The sequence below is a fragment of the Puma concolor genome, chromosome A2 (genome assembly GCF_028749965.1).
Source record: "Puma concolor isolate L17-30 chromosome A2, mPumCon1.1.hap2, whole genome shotgun sequence".
Classification (NCBI taxonomy): domain Eukaryota; kingdom Metazoa; phylum Chordata; class Mammalia; order Carnivora; family Felidae; genus Puma; species Puma concolor.
The window spans coordinates 139,512,129-139,535,762 of record NC_141668.1 but is presented as its reverse complement, the minus strand read 5'-3'; the positions used below and the strand labels follow the sequence as shown (position 1 = coordinate 139,535,762).

General features: G+C 40.7%; 1 protein-coding gene and 1 long non-coding RNA gene across 30 annotated transcripts in view; one reads left to right on the top strand and one right to left on the bottom strand.

The window, feature by feature from the left end:
* LOC147583560 (uncharacterized) overlaps nt 1-23,634 on the top strand; it is a 321,362-nt gene that overhangs the window by 19,152 nt on the left and 278,576 nt on the right. For 13 of the 29 annotated variants that reach the window (XR_015248312.1, XR_015248310.1, XR_015248308.1 and 10 more), the window contains exon 2: nt 6,428-6,673. The exons of 15 other annotated variants lie outside the window; for them this stretch is intronic. Coding sequence is in view for 1 of the 14 variants with exons in the window: in XM_086697672.1 (XP_086553798.1) it covers nt 6,642-6,673 (32 nt within the window). In the remaining 13 variants the exon portion in view is untranslated. Of the gene's footprint in view, nt 1-4,596; nt 6,674-23,634 lie in introns of those variants that run through there. One more of the 29 variants, XM_086697661.1, reaches the window with a different exon arrangement.
* Nucleotides 1-23,634, bottom strand: part of LOC147583562 (uncharacterized) — a 38,997-nt gene that overhangs the window by 10,837 nt on the left and 4,526 nt on the right. The window lies entirely within an intron of this gene.

Below are 23,634 nucleotides of genomic sequence, written 5' to 3'. Positions count from 1 at the left end.
GGTGGGCAAAGGGATTTGATTTCTAATGCTCTTCATATTTTCAAAGCTTTTGATAAATGCATGTATTTAATTACTGCAATATTGTACTCATTAAATTGTGTTAAAGTCTTTTACAAATGTCAATAATCACCATCAAGTCTGAAGTTAATATATGCATGTTCTAGGATATCTGTCTTTCTGTGAGGTCTTGAAATAACAGTCTCCTGATTTGGGGGGTTAACTGAAAATCTCTCCTGACCACAAGAAGTATTTCTCCCAGCCCATTTCTTAAACTGAGAAAGGGGCAGAAACTATAACTTAATAGAAAAAAAAAAAAACCCATTATGTGGCCGTTACTGTATGAGTTTTTCTGCAAAACAAACATGTTTGAAATAGCATTTCAAAGCTATAGACAGCTTCCTTCCCCAGAGTCTTGCCTGGCAGACATACTATAGTTACTCAGTCAGGGAGCTGTTCTGGAATGCAACTCTGAAAGCAACTGAGATTTTATTCTGCAGGCCTCTGTCTCTTATGTAGTGAGTAAATGATGCTAGGAGGTCCTATGGATGAACATGCAGGAATCCACTGGAACACACTTTAGCCTGACCATCCCTATGACTTTCTAGATAAATGGATGCCTTTGAGGTACTGTGCCGTCTTCCTGAAAAGCAGTGACTTTTGAATCCTCAGATGTTCATTTTCAGAGGCAGAAGTTACAGAAGTTCTAGGAGACCAAGGTCTTGTCTGTATCATCGCTGTCACTTGCCCAGTACCTAGCATAGTGCCTAACTATGGTAGATGCTTAGTAAATATTTGTGGACACACACAAAATTAAAAATAACATCATGGGGGCGCCCGGGTGGCGCAGTCGGTTAAGCGTCCAACTTCAGCCAGGTCACGATCTCGCGGTCCGTGAGTTCGAGCCCCGCGTCAGGCTCTGGGCTGATGGCTCAGAGCCTGGAGCCTGTTTCCGATTCTGTGTCTCCCTCTCTCTCTGCCCCTCCCCTTTTCATGCTCTGCCTCTCTCTGTCCCAAAAATAAACGTTGAAAAATAAAAATAAAAATAACATCATGGATGAATTTTATATAACATCGAGCAGAAGAAACCAGACGCAGAAAACTGAATCCTACATTTTCCATTTATAATGATGTTAAAAAATAGACAAAATTAATTGACAGCGATTGAAAATGGTCACTTTGGGGGGACAGTGATTTTGAAGGACACAATGGGGGCTTCTGGGATGCTGGTCACATTCTTTTGCTTGATCTTGGCGGTGGTTACAGGGATGTGTTTACTCCGTGAAGCTTCATTAAGCTATATAATTATGATTTGCACACCGTGCTGTTTGCACGTTAATTTTTTAAGTTTACTTAAAATAAATGAAAAAGACTTTTTCAAAAAAAAAACTCACTGTTAAATAAAGGCACATTGACTGGGGTTTTAAAGTTTAATCCTTTATGTTGTAGATGATCTCATCTCTGGAAAATTATTTTCCAATACAAAACGTATTTTCATTTTGTATTTCTGAAGAGATGTGTAACATCACCTCCAGGGCTTAAAGGCTTAGCCTTCCTTGTTCGAAGGCATTTGTTCCTCCTTATCGGAATTCAGCGGACGGTAAAACAGCCGCTGTATGATGAGAAGCAGTTCTGCTGTTGGGTTTTTAGCACCCATTCTTTATCCTGCCCCTACTCTTTTGAAATGTCTAACCCCTTTCACCGATGAGGGAGACTACTGAAAAAAAACCCCAGAAACTTCAGAGATGTGCAGTCTGGGAAAAATATGTGACATTCCCCACTATTTAATAAACACCAGACTCACTAAATTTTCTAATTTTTTTCTTTTTTCTCCCACATTCCTTTTTCTTGTTTTTCTTCTTGACAATAGCAAAAACATCAAAAAACTCCTTGAACCCAGTAACCCAGAAACTGAACTTGCACACACACACGTGTGCATGTACAAAGTGATAGATTTACAAGGTAATTCGCAGACACATGGTCTGTGGTAGCAAAAGCTGAAAAGCAACCTAAATGTCCAGCAAAAGGGGACTTTTAAGGGTATTACATTCAACAGTAGAAAAGTACGTGACCATAACAAAAGAATGAAGAGGCTATGTTCAGAATATAGAGATAAGTGCAAAGTACAGTATATTTAGATTCCTACCATTTGCTAACACATGGGTTCCTTCTGGAAGGGATACACAAGAAACCGTTAACATGGGTTGCCCCCAGAAGGGGATGGTGTACGTAGGCACGACAGTGACTCTCCCTGTACACCCTTGGGTTCCTTTGATATTTAAACTGTATTATATGTTGTCTAATCAAAAATAAATTTTAAAAAACATGTAAAATAATACTGTTGGCAGTAGTTATTAGCGAGAACCCCGATTTTGCCAAGAATGGAGAACAGCAGCACAATCTTACGCCCATACTTGGAAGGGGAAATTGGGATCACCTAACATGAAGTTTGTCAAAACATATTAAAGACTTCCAGATTTTCCTTTGGACTAGATATATCCAGTTGCAGGAATGTTTTTTTAAGACTATAACTGTAACTAGAAGACACTGATGAAAGAAATTGAAGAAGACATAAATCAATGGAAAGATACTCCATGCCCATGGACTGCAGGCATTAGCATTGTTAAAATGTCCACACTACCCAAAGCCATCTAGAGATTCAACACAATGTCTATCAAAATTCCAAAGGTGTTTTCACAGAAATTTAAAAAAAAATCCTAACATCTGTGTGGAATCACAAACAACCCCAAATAGCCAAAGCAATTGGGGGGGGGGGGGAAGCAGAAGAACAAACCTGAAGGTATCGCACTTCCTGACTTCAAACTATACTATAAAGCTGTGGTAATCAAGATAGTATGATCTTGGCATAACAACAGACACAGAGATCAATGGAACAGAATGGAAGGCCCTGAAATAAACCCATGAATATATGGCCAATTAATTTACAATAAAGCAGCCAAGAATATACCATGGGGAAAGGATAGTCTCTTTAATAAATGGTGCTGGGAAAACTGAACAGCCATATGCAAAAGAATGAAACTGGACCCCTATTCTACACCCCCCACACACACAAACTCAAAATGGATGAAGAATATAAGACTTGAAAGCATAAAATTCCTAGAAGAAAACATAGGCAGTAAGCTCCTTGACCTAGGTCTTGGCAATGATTTCTTTTGGATTGGACACCAAATGCAAAGTCAACAAAAGCAAACATAAACAAGTAAACCACATCAAACTAAATAAAGCTTCTGCACAGCAGAGGATACTGTCAATAATGAACAGGCAACCTATGGGATGGGAGAAAATATCTGCCAAACATATAATTAATATCCAAAATGTATAAAGAACCCATTCAACTCAATGGCAAAAGATAATCTGACTAAAAATGGTTAGAGGAGGGGCGCCTGGGTGGCTCAGTCGGTTGAGTGTCCGACTTCAGCTCAGGTCACGATCTCGCAGTCCGTGAGTTCGAGCCCTGCGTCGAGCTCTGGGCTGATGGCTCAGAGCCTGGAGCCTGCTTCCGATTCTGTGTCTCCCTCTCTCTCTCTGCCCCTCCCCCGTTCATGCTCTGTCTCTCTCTGTCTCAAAAATAAATAAACGTAAAAAAAAAAATTAAAAAAAAATGGTTAGAGGATCTAAAAACTTTTTTTTTTTTTTTTTTTTTTTTTTTTTTTTTTTTTTTACCAAAGAAGACATACAGATGGCCATCAGGTACTTGCAAAAGTGCTCAACATCACTAATCATCAGGGAAATGCAAATCAAAACCACAATGAAATGATCTCTCACACCTCTTAGAATATTTTTTTTTTAATCAAAAAGACAATAAATAGGAAATGTTGGTGAGGATATGGAGAAAAGACAAACTGTTGGTAGGAATGCAGACTGGTGCAGGTACTATGGAAAACAGTATGGGGATGCCTCAGAAAATGAAAAACAAAACTACCATCTGATCCAGTAATTCCGCTTGTGGGTATTTATCCAAAGGAAATGAAACACTAACTCAGAAAGCTACATGCATCCCCGTGTTCATTGCAGCTTTACGTATAATAGCGAAGACATGGAAGCAACTCACGGGTCCGGTGATGGCTGGATGGGTGAATAAAGAATTTGAGATTATCTAGGTCTATCTATCTATCTATAGTGAATGTGTAAATACACACAATGGAATATTATTCATCCATATAAAAGAAGGAAATCTTTGCTATTTGCGACAACATGGATGGACCTTGAGGGCATTATACTAAGTGAAATAAAACAGAAAAAGAAATATAAATACAATATGATATCACTTATAAGTGGAATCTGATGACAACAAACAAGCAAACAAACAAAAATACTGAACTCTTAGATACAGAGAATAGACTGGTGGTGGCCAGAGGAGGGGAAAGGAGATTGGGCAAAATGAATAAATGTACAAACTTCCAGTTTTAAGAGACATAAGTCCAGGGGATGTAATGTGCAGCGTGGTGACTATGGTTCATAACACTGCATTGTATTGTATTGTATTTATTTATTTTTTAACATTTATTTATTTTTGAGACAGAGAGAGACAGAGCATGAACGGGGGAGGGTCAGAGAGAGGGAGACACAGAATTGAAAGTTGCTAAGAGAGCAGATCTTAAACATTCTCATCACCAGAACAAAAATTATAACTATGGGGGCGCTTGGGTGGCCTAGTCAGTTAAGCGTCTGGCTTCAGCTTGGGTCATGATCTTGAGGTTCATGAGTTCGAGCCCCATGTTGGGCACTGTGCTGACAGCTCAGAGCCTGGAGCCTGCTTCAGATTCTATGTCTCCCTCTCTCTCTCTCTGCCTCCCCACCTCGCGCTTGGTCTCTCAAAAATGAATAAATGTTAAAAAATTTTTAAAAAATTGTAACTATGTGTGGTGAAGGATTTCAACTAGATTTCACAATATACACAAATAAGGAATTATTATGTTGTACACCTGAAACTAACATAATGTTATATATCAATTATATCTCAACCAAAAAGGTTGTCTGGAGAAAACAATGATACACAAAAAGGCTTAAATACAAGGAATTCCATCCCACTGTTCTTTGTAGTGAAATTGGAAATATTTTAGTAAAAACTGGAAGCTACCTCCCACCACCAAAGAATGTTTGTATGAAAGAAAGAATGGTTATAACAGAGCACAATGACAGGTGCCTGGGTGGCTCAGTCAGTTGAGTGTCCAACTTCAGCTCAGGTCATGATCTCACAGTTCGTGGGTTCGAGCCCCATGTCGGGCTCGCTGCTGTCAGCACAGAGCCCACTTCAAATCCTCTGTCCCCCTCTTTCTTTGCCCCTCTTCACCCCCCCCATAATAAACAAACATTAAAAAAATAATGGGGCACAATGAAAGACTAGATTGCAGAAATACTGGGGAAGAAATCTTACGCGTCTGAAAGAGATAATCAGTTTCATATGTTATGGTACAGCTATACATTAAAAATGCTATTTTAGAAGAATAATGACAGAGAAAATTGCTCATGATAGAAAGTGAAAAATAATACAGCATATACAGCATAACACTATTTATTTGTTGCCCCAAACGCACGTGTGTAACTGTATATACGTGTAGGTGTGTACACGTACGTGTAAAACCAAACTTTAATCCTTCCATTCTAGGTGATCGGATGATGGCTATTTTTATTTCCTGTTTCCATTTTTATATGAGTGTTCAGAAGGAACTATATTATGCTTATGTTTTATACTAGAAAATGTATAACAAAAGACTTAATGAGAACATTTTTCAAAGGTGCTACAGATAAAGCCTGCCAATACAATGTAAGTGCGGTCCAAGATATTCACCTGCTAACAATGAAACACTGCATTAAACTGAGCTTAATTAAATGACAGGATGGACACTTCTGTGAAGGACGAGAGCCGGCTACCAAGCACTTGATAGCCAAGGCAATATTGTTGAGGGATGTGTTATCATGGGGCGTTCTCTCCACAGGAAGCATGCTGATCACGCAGACTCTATTACTTCTCCCATACTAACCTATTATAATTCGTTTAGGAGGCAAGTAATTGTTTACCCCAAAGCAAAAAGAATTTGCTGATAGGCATATGGCATGGTGATATATTTTTGAAAACCACTTCTCATCAAATGACTCCCACACTGTTATCTTTTATGTTTATTACCTTTTTAAAAACCAAGGTGAGATTCGCATTTTCACTGTCTTAAAGTGAACAGTTCAGTGGCGATGAGTGCACTTACAATATCACGCGACCACCAATTCTATCTAGTTGCAAAAGGAAGTCCCACACACATGCACACAGGAAGCAGGTCCATTTCCCCTTTTCCCTTGTTGCCTGGCAACCACCAATCTACATTCTATCCCAATGGATTTACCTATTCTGGGCATTTCAGAGAAATGGAACCCTACAGCATGCAGCCTTTTGTGTCTGTCTTCTTTCATAGAGCGTAATGTTTTCAAAGTCTGCACCATGGACCAATACTTCATCCCTTTTTATGGCCGAATGATAGTCCAAAGTACGGATCTACCACCATCTGTTTATCCGTTCCTGTGTGATGGACATTTGGACTGTTTCCGCCTTTTACCTATTGTGAACAGGGCTACTGTGCGTACCTGTGCTTGATTCTCTGACTTCAGTTGTTTTATGTATATACCTACGAATGGAATTGCTCTGCATGGTAATTTTTTTATGGTAAGTTTAACTCTTCAAGGAACCACCAAACTATTTTCCACAGTGGCTGAACCATTTTAAATCCCCACCCCAAATATCCAAGGGTTTCACTTTCTTTATTTTTTTAATGTTTATTTATTTTTGAGAGAGAGACAGAGAGAGAATGAGAGTGTGTGAGCAGGGGTGGGGGAGGGGCAGAGAGAGAGGGACACACAGAACTCGAAGCGGGATCCAGGCTCTGTGCTGCTAGCACGGAGCCCGATGTGGGGCTCGAACTCACAAAACCATGAGATCATGAACTGAGCCAAACTCAGGTCCTTAACCGACTGAGTCGCCCAGGCACCCCCGAAGGGTTTCTGAATGTATTTGCCAACTCTTGTGATTTCCAGTTCTTGTATTTTTTTTTTTTTTTTGAAAATAGCAGTCCTAATAGATGTGAAGTGTTATCTCATTGTGGTTTCAATATACATTTGCCTCATGGTTAATGACATTGAGCATCTCTGGCCATTTGTATATCTTCTTTGGAGAAAGGCCTATTCAAGTCCTTTCCCCAATTTTCAATTGTCTTTTTTTGTTGTTGAGCTGTTGAAAGTTCTTAAAAGATTCTAGATCCTAGGCCTTTATTAGATATATGATTTATAAATACTTTCTCTCATTCTGTAGGTTGTCTGTTCACTTTTTTGATAGTGTCGTTGATTGCACTTACTAATGTTTACATAGAGAAATATTACTTCCTGTTTTGTTAGTTTCACCTAAAATTACATTTGGACACACTTTTGTGTTTGACATTATTTAAAAAATTACATTATTATCATTTTGACGGCTGCATAATCCGTCATATTCATAACAATCTGAGGATTGCTGGCAAAGTATTTAACGTTTTCTTGGTATCAGAAACAAATGAAATCCACTGAACCATTGAACAACCAGGCACAGAGAAGGGAGGGGACCACGTGGTTTTGAGGAACACATGAGTTTGTGGACTTTGCCTCAAACACTGTAGTAATATTGCCTCCCCGTTTCTGGTTTCCATGTCTCCCATTTCAAACTCTTAGACAACAGCATCTTACCAGCTCAGCATGGGTCAGTGTTGACCCTTGTAGAGGACACTGATCGACACAGTCCAGATCCCCCCCTTCAGGACTGCCATGCCCCTTCCCCCGAATGCTGGGAGCATTGGCTGCTTCACACTGTCAGTTGAATCCCTCCTCAGGACTTGGCCTTGACTGAAGATTGCCTTTTCATCCAAATTCATGTCTCTTTCCCACAGGCAGCCCACGTGTAATGACAGGTGATGCAGGACAACTCTGAAGGGTCATTCCAGCTCCAGGCTCCTGGGTTTGGCTGATGCCTTGTTATGACTGCATCACAGTTCATTTTCCCTCTGCCCAGTGTCAATTTGCCTCACTTCTCCACAGGTACTGATCATAGGTATCGTTCCTGCACACCAATAACTGACTAAGACTCATTTCCCAGGAATGTAGCCTGATGAAATCATTAATCCAGGCACTAGAAGAACATCATCGTATCTATGAAAATACCTGAGGGTTCCAAAACTGGTTTCAGAAATGGAAGGAGTGACTATGGCCTATTGCTATGGAGTACTGAAATAATTTCCAGTTGTGCTCTTTCAGGAATACTGGAATGAACAGCTTTTACTTTTGTATTGTTTCATTTGAATAGACCCCTAAGAGTTGGCTTGTCCTGACTCTGGTACATTTTTAGGCTGCTTTCAAAAAGGATTTTGCTAATTTAACAGTTGTCAACAATGAGCAAAAACTATGCACAATTTTTTTATTTATTTATTTTTTTTATTTATTTTTTTTTTTAATTTTTTTTTTTCAACGTTTATTTATTTTTGGGACAGAGAGAGACAGAGCATGAACGGGGGAGGGGCAGAGAGAGAGGGAGACACAGAATCGGAAACAGGCTCCAGGCTCCGAGCCATCAGCCCAGAGCCCGACGCGGGGCTCGAACTCACGGATCGCGAGATCGTGACCTGGCTGAAGTCGGACGCTTAACCGACTGCGCCACCCAGGCGCCCCATATGCACAATTTTTAATACACCTGTGACCATAAAGGGGATGGAAAAAATAGTATCAGATGTATCAGAAAATCTGCCAGGTGGCTTAAGTAAATCCAATGTTGTTCCCTAGTATTTTCCCCTTTATCTATAATAATAATAATGATAATTTTTATTAGATACAGAGTCCTAGGACATTTTGAAATAAAAAAGGCTCACCCTCTTTTGAAGCTAAGAAAGCTTTAGAAATTTGGTGACCTTTGAAAGAACCCATAATTATGAGTAGGGTTTGTATAATGGAGACGTTTGGGTTTTTGGTTTTTAGTGACAGAAGCCCAACTCTAGTTTAAGCTCAACTCTAGTTAAAGCAAAAATGGACTTAGCTAACTTAAAAAAATCTGGGGGTATCCTGCCTCAGGGGCATTTGGATCCAGGATATCCAAATGATGCTCTAAGAGAACAGTCTCTCCAACTCTTGACTGTTATACCTTGCACTGGCTTTGTTTTCAGACAGGTTTCTTCCTTGTGGAGCTAAGAATAGACACCAGCTCTCTCATACACCCCCCCTCCCCACCCCCCGCCCTGTTAGCAGCTCTTATCACTCCAGCAAAAAGAAAATGCCTCTCTCTCCTGATAAATCCAGCAAAATATATCAGCAGCTCTGTTTGATCACGTGCCCAGTTCTAGAATCGAAAATAGGTTCAGCCCCAGGAACCCATGAACTGAGCCTGGGCAAGAGCAGTACTCCAAAATAATAAAGGGTGCTTCAAGCTGCAAAAGAGGAGAGAGGTGTCCATTACAAGTTTCACAAGTGGAGATGAAGAATGGGGAAGCATCGGCCTGAATAAAGGCATGGAGGCAAGAGAGGAAGGTCCAAGTTGACAAGAAGATTGGAGAGCAGAGAAAAAGGTGACTGGAGATGTGTTGGAGAAAGCCTTGACTGCCAAGATAAGGTTTCGTGCCCAACTGTAAAGGCATTGCGGGGGTGGGTGGTGGCAAAGAGGTGTCCAAAAATATCATCACATTTTACAAATATAATCCATCATCAAGCGTAATTGAAAACAGGTGAGCTTTCTGTGTTGTCTTCAAGACTCTGGTATGTAGTTGTAGGCTTCATTTCCAAGGAATTTGTTTTCAGTTAAACTGCATAAGCCTGCTTGACCTACCCCTGGAAAAAAGTTTTTAGTGTGTTCGTTGAATGCATCTGTCTCTCCCACCTTATTCAGTTTCTTCTTGCCTATCACTTTGAGATTTGGCTAAACTGAAAAATACATATTAGGATGAGCAATCCCAGGTGGAAGACCAGGAACTCTTGGAGATAAATAGAAAGAAGGCAGCCAACCATGAATCTTCAGACCTGATGGGCAATTTACAACCTCACCACTTGAAGGCACCTCATTTATTCCTCAGTTAAAGTTGCTCTCTCAACCTTAGCACAGACTTTGGAGAAAGACATATTTTGTTACAATAATGATCAGAAAGTCCCTCTGGAGGAAATAACTTGCTGATGAAGATTAATTTCTCTCTCCCTTCCTCTTCTGCCTTCTGTGTGTCTTCTCCATAAACAGAAGTGAAAACAGTTCACTGGAGCCCAGAGTAACAGACCACAAAGTTCCCAATAGATGGTCAACCTGGGTTGACTATAACTTAGTTTTAATGGCATCCCTTCACTATAGAGTGAAACCAGAAAGGGCTTTGCAAATAGCCACATGCTACACTTGAATTCATTACCATCATTTCAATCACCACGTTAAGATCCAGGAGGTGGGGTTCCTAAAGTTCCCCTTTTTTGGATGTGAAGCAGTATAGATTCATGCTGACTAGTCCTCAGCCTCTGGAATATGACAGTCCTGAATTTTTTTTTTTTTTTAATTTTTAAAAAACAGTGTTTATTTTTGAGAGACAGAGACAGAGGCACAGAATCTGAAGCAGGCTCCAGGCTCTGAGCTGTCAGTACAGAGCCCAGTGCAGGGCTTAAACCCACAAACCATGAGATCGTGGCCTGAGCCGAAGTCGCACACTTAACTGACTGAGCCACCCAGGCGCCCTGACAGTTCTGTTTTTGTTACTTAGCATGCCTGAGCCTTCATAGCCTCATCTGTGAAATGGAGTAATTAAAGTATCTACTGGTCTGATACAGCTTTGGTGGGGATTAAGGAGATCAAAATGAATAAAAAACAACTTGTTCATTGTCATAACATGACTCACTCATCCTGGCGTTGCCAGAATTTCTTCCTTTTAGGACCAAAAGTTCCATATCCTGGGGACCTTGTCAGTCCCATGCAAACTGGGACTGTTGGTCATCCAAGGATGAGGAACTCCAAACAATTTTCAGAAAGTATTAGCTATTTTTATTTCAGGGAAGAAAAGTGAGGATTAAAATTCTCAGCATGGTATAAGGAACACAGGCATTTTGTTTAAAAAATTAGGATTTTAAAAAAAAAATAAAAAATTAGGATTACAGAATTAAACCTCCTAGGATTCATACATAAGGCTTCCAAATGCAAATCCTGTACTTTTCCTGGGGTGCTTTGATTCCTTCTTTCATTCAATTCTTCATTCCTTTAATCAATGCTTGCCTTCATAGGACTTAGAGTAGAAGACACAGACAGTTAGAAAATAGAAACCTTACAAATGATTCACACTGCCACCCTGCTAAGTGTATTGGCAGGTAATTGCTCATCGTGGGTTTTCTAGGGATTTTCCTGAAGCCATCTGCTCTCCAGTGTTTCCTCTTGTGTCCAAATTTTCCTGCAAAGTGACCCTCGTAGGACTGCAGTCCAACCTTTGGCCACAGAGGAGCAGAAAGTTAATTAGCCTGAAGTGACCACATTTGGTTTACTCAGAGGTGTTCCTCTTCTTCCATTTTGATAGATAACAGATGTAAGGAATACAACATCATCCCCTGTATCACATGGAATAATCCATGGCTGATAGGTTCCTAACTGGAGGAGAGGCCTTCATTTATCTGTGCAGGTGATGTGGATCTACATTTGCCTAAGTTCATGAAACATGAAAAGACCCAAGAGTCTTACATTTCAACCCATAATCTCACCATCCATAGGAAAGGAAAAGTGGTCTGTCCAGATGTGTTCCCATTACAATATTGTGTGGTCTTTTATTTTCATTCCAGTAGAGCCAGGAAATTCAGAATCAGTCACCTAGTCCAAAATATAATAATCTTTCGGTATTATATTTACAATAACATATCATAGGGAAAGTGGATATTTCATCTGGGAGCCAGGACAGCCACTGGGGGACTGACTTGCCTCAGCAGTACCGTGTTAATAAACTTGAGAAAGCCCTATGCTGGGTTAAAATGCAACTTTTCACCCCCCTGGCATGGCAAACTGAACAGGGAAGGAAACCTCTAGCAAAACAGGATCAGATTTCACAAAAAGATATGGAAGGGGATACAAAATCCCTCACCGTGTCTCCTGCAAAAATAAAAGAACAAAAGAGCCAGTGGCCATTTCTTCAAAGAAGAGCCTTCCCTGGACTGTTTGCATTTCAAGTCGACTTCTTTCTTGCATTTAAGTGTTAGGTGGCTGGTATTTAACAAAATCTTTACAAAATCAAGTTGTTGTTGTTTTCTTTTAATGTATTATTTTTAAATTTAGGATCATTTCAGGGGGAGATGTTTAGGTGTTTGGATTTGGTAGGAAATTCTCTGATCGGGTTCTGAGAACAAAATAGGGTTTGTTTTTGGTTTGGGTCTCGGTTGGGACAAGCAGTTAGGGGATTGTGGAAGAAAAGTGCTTCTGTGGCGTCAAGGACCAGGAAGGTGGTCTCGAGGATATGTCAGTGACAGCAACTGTATTAACGTTTTTTTTTTCTTTTTTTCTTTTTTTTTCAAAATTGCAGCAAGTCTGGGGCTATTTCTTAAAGGAATTTAGTGCAAAAGTTGTGCCCCTTGCTATCCTGAGATCTTGCCCAAGATTTGAAAACATGCCCAATGCAAACATGATAGGAGACTTTGAATGAAGAAAATAAGCTCAAGAAAAATGTTTTAATTGGTGGTGGTGTAGCGTGGGGGGTGTTAGAGAGGAGTTACATCTGTTTTTCGTTTTTCTCCTCCCCTTTTCCTTTCTTTTCTTTTAAGAAGGAATATTCTTTGTTACTCAGATATCCTAGTAGGAAAGAAAAAAGGAGAGCCCTCACGGCTGCTCTTGCTTAGTGTTCTAGGCTGAGTTGAATTGTTCACCCATCCCCAAATTCACATGTTGAAGTCCTAATCCCCAGGAACTCAGAATATTTGGAGATAGGACCTTGAAAGAGGTAATTAACATAAAATGAAGTCATATGGCTGGGGGGGGGGCGGTGTTTGCCCAATGTGACTGATGTTCTTAAAAGAAGAGGGAATCTGGACTCGGACATGTGCACATAGAGGAAAGGCCATGTGAAGACACAGTGAGACGGTATGCCAAGAGAGGCTTCCAAAGAAATCAGCCCCACCAGCACCTTGATCTTAGACTTCGGGCCTCCAGAACTGTGAGAAAATAAATTTGTGTTGTTTAAGCCACCCACTCTGTGGGATTTTGTTATGGCGGCCCTAGCATTCAGTCTAATGACTGTTTCCACCAAAGGATGTTGCCAGTGGAAGATGATAACTCCTTGTTAGAAACAGTAGCTTGTTTTCCATATTCCTCTGCCATACATGTTTAGCTATGTTTTAAAAGTACATACAGAACTCAGGGCATTTGTGTTCCAGTAGAGTTATTTTTTGAGGCGAGGGAGGACATGAGAACATATTTCAGTCACATTTATTAACTGGAATGCCTTTTAATATGCTTAATAAAATTCTGAATCATGCATGCCCTCTGAAATAATTTTAAAATAAAAGAATATTAATGTATTTTTAAGGTTCTGATTTCTTTGCATAGCTTAATTTAGATTTCTTCTTTTTGACTTAAAATGACAGTGTAAGTTTTTTTTTTCTGACCTTTGTAAGTTGCTTTAAATGCCCATGCTCAACTTCACAGTGATTAAGGCAAATATGATACAGCCGTAAAGGGAATAAAATGCAGCTGTTTAAAAAAAAAGTGGAACCCCAGCATATCAAAAAGAAGTTTTAGTGTTAACTGAAAAACAATTTTAAATCATTGCGTGTATGTTATTACTGTGATTATGCATAGTTATATATAGATTATATATATTATACATATTATATCATTACAGCTAGGTCTTCTTTTTTAAGCCAAATCTTATAAAAATTATTGTGGAGAAATACACTGAACAGTCATTACTTTTGGGGAATGGGGTTATGACTGCTCCCTTCCCCCCCCCCCCAGCTTATTTTCACTTTGCCTACATTTCTTAAATAAGCATGTATTACTTAAATGATTAAAGATAATTATCCACCACCAGTGTAAAAATGCATATGAGTTCATTATCCATTAATAATTAAATGAGCTAACCACCAGGTATAAACATCTGGCATGGTGCCTGGTCCAGACTGTGAGCCCAGTCAAGGTTAGCTTTCATTCTCTACGTGATTCAAACTAGTTTCCCACCATACAATGGATTACAGGTGTCCTGGAGGCAGCTAATGATGTTCAGTCGTGAGACCACAGGCCCAAAACCCAGAGTTGACACAATTTAAAAATCTGGGTAGGAGGTAAAAGGAGAGGGCATTTGGTAGAATTTCACCTTTTTAGTGAATTAGTGTTTTATATTCCTCAATGGTAAAACTGCATATTTTTTATTAAGAATTCAATTATGTATTTTGGGGGAATTGCAAATATCATTGGATGTCTCCCCCCACCCCACCATCCCCCCCCCCCCCCCGCCCAAAAGGGATATTCTCTTCAGAAAGATGGATGGAAAAGTAAAAAAAAAGGTTGCAAGTAGAAAAGCACCCTCCCTTGAAGTTTCCATCAAAAAACATTCCATTGGCTATATAGTCTTCATATATACTGTTTGGGGGACTACTGAGGAGAAGAGCCATTTCTCTGATCAGGGTGCTCTTGTGGATTGACCAGGTGGTCAATAACCAGGTGGAATAACCAGGTGGTATGAAATTGTTCAGCACATGTGGCTAATTTCAGTAGAGGGACCCACGTTAGGACCAGCACTCCCAGACTGTGCTTTTGTTTTTTTTAATTTTTTTTAATGTTTATTTATTTTTGAGACAGAGAGAGACACAGCATGAGCAGGGAAGGGGCAGAGAGAGAGGGAGACACAGAATGTGAAGCAGGCTCCAGGCTCCGAGCTGTCAGCACAGAGCCCGACGCGGGGCTCGAACTCACGGACTGCGAGATCATGACCTGAGCCGAAGTCTAACGCTTAACCGACTGAGCCACCCAGGCGCCCCACCAGACTGTGCTTTTGTATCTTGCTACTCAGCTTCCTGACCCTCCTCTTTCCCCAGGGGGAAAAAAAAAATCCCTAAGCCGCTTTTAGAACAGGGGAAGGAAACGGCGTGGACTGTAAAACAGGGATTTTTCAATAGGCCTTAGCCAACCACAGAATTTAGAAATTCTAGATTTTTTTTTTTTCCTGTAGGTATCTAGAAACCCAGAACCCCGACAAAATAGAAAGCAGACTGCAGTGTGCCATGTGAAACCTTATTTGTCCCTGTAGATGGATGGGTACCTTCAATAATGACAGGAAGGATGCAGGCTTACCAGCCCTTTTTTCTCACCTGATAGAAATCTGTCAGGTTCTGGGTGGAGGAGAGAGAGGTGGAGAAGAAACTGGAAAAAAATCTCTGCAAGACTGCCCCAAGACATATGAGAATCACGAATCCTTTGTATTCGTAGATTCTGAGCTGAGCAGTTCATCTCACCTGAACAAAGTACTTTATTTTCTACTTTAATGTGAGTTGACCTGAAACTTTAGCCCTGGGGCAAATTACAAATATACCCTACCAGAAGTTGGCGTTGGTAACAAATTCCTAACTGGAGTCCCACTTTTAGTGAGGTCTGGCTGAACCTCAACACTGCGACCAGGCTCATTGTAACAATATGAGCTTTCACAGCCTTGCTATTTAAGATTCTTTCTCTCAGACTAAATAAGCAAAAGTGCTCCCAGACATCCATCCTGGGTATCACAGAGTGACTTACATATCATGTAACTTAGAATGGAGTGGTTCCATTCCTTCAGGCTTCCTGACTTGAGTTAGCTGCATCTGCTAATGTTGGAAATGTGTTTTGAAGACATTGTATCATTTGGCCAGGAAAATGGAGGGCCAGATGGCTTTGGAAGAATATTAAATGGCAGAAGGCTCTCCTGGAATGTTAAACTGCTTCTAGAGATCATGCTTCTATTTCCTAAGGGTAGTGTCCTTTTTGGGGTAAAATTTTGCTATTTTATCCGAATCAGAGGCAATAAAGAAGATAAATACTTGCAGGATATTTTCTAAAATAAAGATGATGAAAGCTTTTGGAGTAATGACAAATATAATTTTGGATATCTTTGATGGCACAGTGGTTAGGATGTTTTATCTTACTGACACATTCTGTTTTATTAGGGAAGGCATAATATTTACTGTTAGCTTTCAACAGTGTTTCCTATGCTGAAGGAAAATTTTTGAGGAGTAGGATGATATCCGTCGCTCATAATTTGGAAACTTAAGAATTTATCAAGAGGATTCAGAGAATGAATGTTGATCCTTACTGTCAGTAGGATTAATAAAATAATGTAAAAACAATTTCTTAGAATGAAGCCTGATACGTTATAACTGCTCAGTAATTTAATTACTATAATGACGATGATTAAGTTGTAGACTCAGAAAGTCAACTTATTTCACATCTCCTCTTGGCTATCTCCCAGGCACCTCAAACATGACATATTCAAAGAGGAGTTATTTATTTCTTCCCTGTTGCAATCTGGCTCCTACCATGGGCCTTTCCATCTTAGTAAATGACAACCCACGTTTGTTCAAGCCAGGGTTCTGGGAGTCTCACCTGATACGTCCCTCTCCCTCACCACTCTACATCCATCCATCACTTAGTCCCATACATTCCACAGTATAAACATTTTAAAAATTTGTCTACTCCTATCTATCACTTTTGCTAAACCTCTACCCTAGGGTTTACGGCCTCTATACTACTGACATTTGGGGCCAGAAAATTATTTGCTGTGGGAAGTTATCCTGGGCACTGTCGGTCTGTTGGTGGTTTCTCTGTTCTCTACACACAGGACGCCCGTGGGAACTCCCACTTTGATACAGCTGAAAATGTCTCCAGGCGTTGCTAAATGTCTGCTGGGGGCAACGTCTCCCCCCTTTGAGAATCCCTGATCCAACCCACATTACTGTCATCTCCTACATCAGCTCCTACAAAGCCTCCTTACTGCCCTTTACTCCCTCCCCAGTAAGGAGCAGACCCTCTCGCATTCGCCTTGAGCGTCTTTCAGGTCACAGAGGTCTTCACAGCATATGGATCTCACCAGCTCCCAGCCAGTCTGAACTTTTAACCGTTTCCTTCACACTTAGAACAAACACTCCCAACCACGTCCATCTTCATCGAGTCCTTCCTGTTCCTCTCTCCCTCCCTCCCAATGCTCCAGCCACAGTGGGGTTCCCCCAAGCACCAAACCTCTGTGGCCCTCGGCACCTTCACGTATGCTCTCGCTGCCCAGAGAGCTCTGCAGCCCGACTTCATATTTATCCCTGAAGAGACGCCCTCTTACTTTCTATCACAGGACCCGACGTGTTTCCATCCACGCCTTCATCACAATTTGCAACTGTGCAGTTTTCTTCTTCCTTTAGGTGTCTTAGATGAGACTATGAGTTTCTAGAAGGCAGGAGCAGGTCTGTTTTATCCTCTATTCAATACCGGCACCATCACGGTGTCTTGCTTACAACAAGGAAACCATACATATTCATGGAATGAAAGAATGACGAATGAATGAAATTAAAACCAGTTTTGACTGGGAGTTGCTTTCCCCATTCTTCACACTAGGGGGTGCTAAATCAAATAATTTCTAATTTATTTATTATTTTTTACGGTGTTTGGGAGGTTTGGATATTCCTTTCCCATGATGCCGTTTAAGTTAATTGCTCAACAAGCTTTTCTTTTCACTTCATCGAAGTTATCAAGTTCAAAGTGTTGTGTTCATTAAATGAGATATGCCTGTAAAGTGCTTATGAGCACAACATTGCCAGGCAATCAGAAGTACTCAGTAAGTGTGCTAATTGTCACTTTAACTAAGTAAATTATTTTAAAATTTGACTTTTATCAAATTTCCCACCAAAATAGTTCCAGGAAGTAGTTTAAAGCAGAGAACCATCACTAAGTTTCCCTCAAGTGAATCAATTTCCACGTCTCAGGGCTTTCATTATTTGCACTGAAACCTGTATCTTCCAGCTCTTAACAAAAGGGGATCATGTTTAAAATACAAAATGGCTAAAATCTGAAGAATAACACATTCAGTAAAAATACTCAGTTGACTTCATTGTAAGTCCATCCTCAGTGTTCTAATTCCTAAATAAAAATGTCGTATGACGAGATACTTATCTGACAATTCAGGTTTGGCTCTCATTTAAAATTTGTGAGGGTTTCAAAAGCCCCACAGCCAAGCAAGAGAGGATTTTACAACCTGTATCACTAGACTGGATTAGCTGCAGGTGAAAGGTCTTCATGGTGTCAAAGCTCATATGTTGCTTGGCTCTTCTCAGCATATTTTTTTAAGTTTGTTTGTTTGTTTATTTATTTATTTATTTCGAGAGTGTAAGCATGCATGAACAGGAGAGGGGCAGAGAGAGAGGGAGAGAGAATCCCAAGCAGGCTCTGCACTGTCAGCACAGAGCCTTACCCGGGGTTCAGTCCTGTGAACCATGAGATCATGCCCTGAGCCGAAATCAAGAGTCTGACGCTCAACCGACTGAGCTACTCGGGCACCCCCTTCCCAGCATATTTTAAGTCACACGCTATTCACAGCCTTCGTTTTATCCAGGCTGCCAAAATTCTACTATCTAAGGGCATTAAAACCTCTTAGGTAGAAAGAGCATGTGAAAAAATAGTGTCTTTCAGATATCTCTGTCACATATAGAGTAATGGATATATTTTTTTTTCACACTGCAGTGAAGATGTAGTTGCAACGTAAAGTTATAATTTCCCTGTTTTCTGCTGTCCTTTTAGGCTTTCACAGCGTCCTGATTTATTCGTGTTTCCATGACATGTAATTTTGTGCCTATTAGATCCTCACAATGAAACGGAGTGGTTGTTCTTATGTCTCAGGAAATGCAGGCCGGCTCCGTCCCAGGCCTTCTCCCAAGGAGTCACCATAATCTGGAGAAAATTATTCCAAAGGAAAATCTGCTGAGGATAGAAAAGGAGCCCGACAATAAAAATATTTTCTGCAGACAGTTCTGTTGTAGAGCCAAGGAAAAAAACCTCAGGGACTGGTTTGGGATTTCATGCTTCCTTCATGTCAGACTAGTTAGCTCTGTTGGTTATGAGTATGGTGCTAGTAAGAGCGAGACGTGATCCAAGGTGAATCCCCGCCTGGGCCTGTCAGCTCTGTGAAAGCAAACAACCGTCTTACGAGCATAAGCTCCTGCTCACAGGAGGGCCTGGCCGGAGGACTCGGGAGGAATAATTTCAAGTTTGTCCGTAGAAGTAGGAACACAGTTCAAAGAATTTAGCCCTGTTATGCTACAGAGTTCTTTTTTTTTTTTTTTTTTTTATCTAGTATAGTGTATATCTAACCTTGGCCTTTAGAATAGCATCATGGGGAAGGTAAAAGTTAGGTTAGGTGGGAGAGGGAAAGAGTCACTGAGCTCATCAATGTCATGGTTATCATCCCTTCCCCCCCCCATCTTGGTTGTCTTCTGCTTCATCATCATCATCATCATCATCATCAATATAAACATCATCACTGCTATCATGTTCTTATTATAAGCCAGGCCCTGGGCTAAGCGCTTTATCTACACTAATCTTTGCAACCATTTCTGGAGGTAATCTTGGTTAAACCCATTCTAGAGTTAACAAAGCCACCCACCTAAGAGACTCCCCAGCTCATGCATGAATACCCAGTCAGTGCATTTCAGAGCCCAGATTCAAATCCAGGCCTCTGCGATTCCCATGTTCATGATCTTAGCATCTACACACATAGGCTAACCTCAGAGCAATGAGGCTGCCCGCTTTTGATCTATGCTAACCTTATGTTCAAAGGCTGGGTTCTCTTTTTCTAACAAAAATGTTATTGTGGGAAAGTTTAAAACTCTTTTGAGGAAAAGCTTTACAGTGACCCAATTTCTTGTGACCTAGATTTTCCCAGTTAGCTTACAGTCGATACCCTTTGAAAAATTACATTATAAAACATACTTGTGTCCAACTCCCCTAAAGAGTACGGCCTGCTCAGTATATGACCACGTACAAATAAAATGAAAGCCTCATAGACATCAGATGCCCAGGAATGCTGCGGAGATAAATTCTACTGTTCTACCACAAAGACACTGTAAAGAGGGGTGCCTGGGTGGCTTAGTCGGTTAAGCGTCCGACTTCGGCTCAGGTCATGATCTCATGGTTTGTGGGTTCAAGCCCCGCGTCGGGCTCTGTGCTGACAGCTCAGAGCCTGGAGCCTGCTTCGGATTCTGTGTCTCCCGCTCTCTCTGCCCCTCCCCTGCTTGTGCGTGCTCTCTCTCTCTCTCTCTAAAAAAAAAAAAAAAAAAAAAAAAATGTTTAAAAATAATAACAGGAGCTATCATTAGCGAGCATTTCTCCATTTTTATGTGGAATCCTAAGGACAAGAATGGGATTTTATCTTTGTAGCCACTACAGTCCTTTGTACATAGTAACATTACCAGATGACACTGGCTTATTACTACAGGAATTACTATAGGAATCGATTATAGGAGTATACTCTAGTTTCTAGTTTGTAAGCTCCACAATATCTTCCCTGATTATCGCCATAGCACACAGCATAGTGCCAGGAACAGAGTAGGGACTCCTTATTTAGTTGATTAACACTGAATTAGTATTAAAGTTTACTTTGTAACCATTCACCCTATCCTACACTATATTGGACACCCAGCATGTACTCAGATATATACTAGAAATTTCACAGCGGCTGTCGGTGGCAAGAGTGCAGGTTTGGGTGTTTGCTGCTTAGCCCCCTGGTAATGGATTTGCACCAATCCATCCACCCAGTTGCACTCTGTAACTTGAAATGGCGCTGCCGGTGGAATGGGGCCAATCATAGCAACAACATCTTGGAGCCTGAATAAAAGGAACTGACCCCTCGACGGATCCAAACCATGGCGTTCACCTCCTTAGTTATTGCTATAGTAATAGACAAAAGCAGTCTCATGATCACAGAAGGATAAGTTTAGGAGCACGTGAATACCATCTGGTCAGAAACACTGTATTAAAATGCTGGATGCACCCTGAGCTTGCTTCCTAGCACCCCATTAAATTAAGTTGTGTTTCCTAAAGTGAGGTCTGAGCTGCCAGGTGGCATGTAGGGCCACTTTGTGAGGGAAGGTGCTTTTTATTGCTAAGAAGCTAGACTAGAAAATTCATGGGCTAAGCTAAAAAAAAAAAAAAAAAAAAAACCTGAAAACCCACCACCTTTTTATATGACTGCTGATGGAACAAATTTCAGTTCAGTATAGAATGACTCTGAATAGCGAAGTAGATAATAAAAGGAGATGGAAAAGCAAGGCTTTTAGATTTAGGAAAGTCATTGCACAGCCTGGTATAGCAGAAAGACTCAGAACTTTCTGTTAGAAGGCCTGACGTGAGTATCAGCTTTGCTGTTCATTGTGTTGACCTTGAACAAGTGATAACTTTTCCGAGGGCTCACTTTCCCCATCTGTAAATTAGGGATGCGTCTCTTAGCCTAGCACCGTGGGGTCACAAGGGCCAGTTGACCAAGTCTCATGTTCGTGAAGAGTTTCAAATGTAGATGTTTAACACAATCACTAAACAAGGTTCCTGAGATACGCTGACAAGATGGGAAGAAGTTAATTATATTGTTTTAAATGATGTTCCATTACCAGACCACACTACTTATGATGAATTATTTATTAATTTTTTTTTGGTAAATTCTATAATTATCTTGCCTCAGTACAAGTACATAGCAATGCATTTTCCTTCTATTTTAAAAATGTTCATCTGTTTAATGTAAATGTTTAAGAATGTAGCACAAGTTTTTGTGGACTGGGGAAGTCTTTCAGTGATTTAGAAGCAGTACATTAGGAAGGCTGAATTTTGGCCCTTTGAAGCCCCAAGTCCAAAAATGTGTGCCGGTTAGACATTTAAAAATGGCTAAGATGGTAAATGTTGTGTGTGTTTATGACAATATTTTTTTAAAAAATGGGACTATTATTTATCACTTTACTCAGTTAATTGCCCAAGGTAAGCCAGTTAATTAGAATACCTTAAAACTACGCTGCCTATTTGGAATATCAGATGAAAAAAAAAAATGAAACATTTTTTTTCCTTCTTCTCTCCCTCCTTCCTCTCTACAAATATTTACTGAGCTCCCACTTATTTGCTGATACTCTTTGAAAAGTTGGAAAATAGGAAGATAACAAAGTTCCAGCACTCGTGGATCTTAATTCTAGCGAGGGCGGGAACAATAAATAGGAAAACAGATAATGTCAGATAGAGATAAATGCTATGAAACAAAAAATAGGAAAGATCATAGAGTGAAGGGATAGGCAGGTACTGCTTAGGGACCCAAGAAAGCCTTCTTGCAGAAGGGCCATTTCACTAGAGGCTTGAAAGAGAGGAGAGGGTGAACCCACAAAAATCTGAAGGAAGAACTGTTTCTAGGCAAAGTGCACGTGCAAAGGCCCTGAGGCAGTAATGTGTTTGGCATGTCCAGGAGACATGTAGGCTGTCCTTGTGGCAGAGGATGAGTGAGGAAGGAAAAAAATGGCAAGAGCTATGGTTGGAGACAGAGCCAGGGGCCAGAATTAGGGTCTTGTAGGCCATTTTACAATGAAGCAATTGAAGTCTAGAGATACTGCTTCTTCCACTCTGGAAGCTGCTTAAGATGGTAAACAGCCTTTCTGTCCACCCGCCCCCCCCCCCCCCCCACCCCCGCCGGGGAATTTCTCTTGACTGTGCAGAGTCATATTACAAACCTGATTCGTTCCTTTTTTTGTCTCTTCCTGATAAAACCTGAAGTTCATGAATGATATTTGATGATCTCTCTCCCTAAATTGTGATGGTATGTATACTTTGAAGGAAATGCAAAAAGGTGTGTAGAGAATGAAGGCCGTTCTCTTGTAATTCAAAGAACGTACGTGACAATAGTCATTTCAGAATTGCTTTTAAGTGAAATCCAGCATGGTTTGATAAAGGTTGTAATGTGCATAATTAGGCAAGCTCAAATTCTCTATCTGTGCACATGTACAAGCTATGCATATTAGATGCGCGAAACTGTAATACTTTCCATCAAGTGTTTCTTACTTTTCCAAAGCAGATCCCCAGCTAGCAGCCTTCTGTTTTCAGGTATGTTGGCGTGGGTCTTGGTGCTAGTTACTCATTCTTTGTTTTCGAAATCAATACTTCTTAGATTACTACCTAACACTAATTTCTACTTATGAGCATCAGGGGTTGGTTTTTGTTTTTGTTTTCCTTGTAGCGTTTTAGACATGCTTCATTTTCTAGCCATGCACGTCAAATTCCGGCCTTAAATAGGGCAAGCTAGAATGCATTTGCTCTGACTGGGAATTGTTCTGTGGTCCTGAAGTTACTTAGAGATACTTCCCCATCTGTGAATGGGGATAATTCTACTTGGCTCACCTCCTCGGACTGTTGTTTGGTGAACTGAAAGGCAGAGTTTTAGACGTAAAAGGGTCTGTGCACCTGCCAGGCATGGCTACATTCAGTAGAGGAAGTCCCCTGTTTTAAAAAGCTCTTTGTTGCTGCCAGAAGCACTGAGACCATGGTCTTTAAACACTGGAGTAGTGGGGCGCCTGGGTGGCGCAATCGGTTGAGCGTCCGACTTCAGCCAGGTCACGATCTCGCGGTCCGTGAGTTCGAGCCCCGCGTCGGGC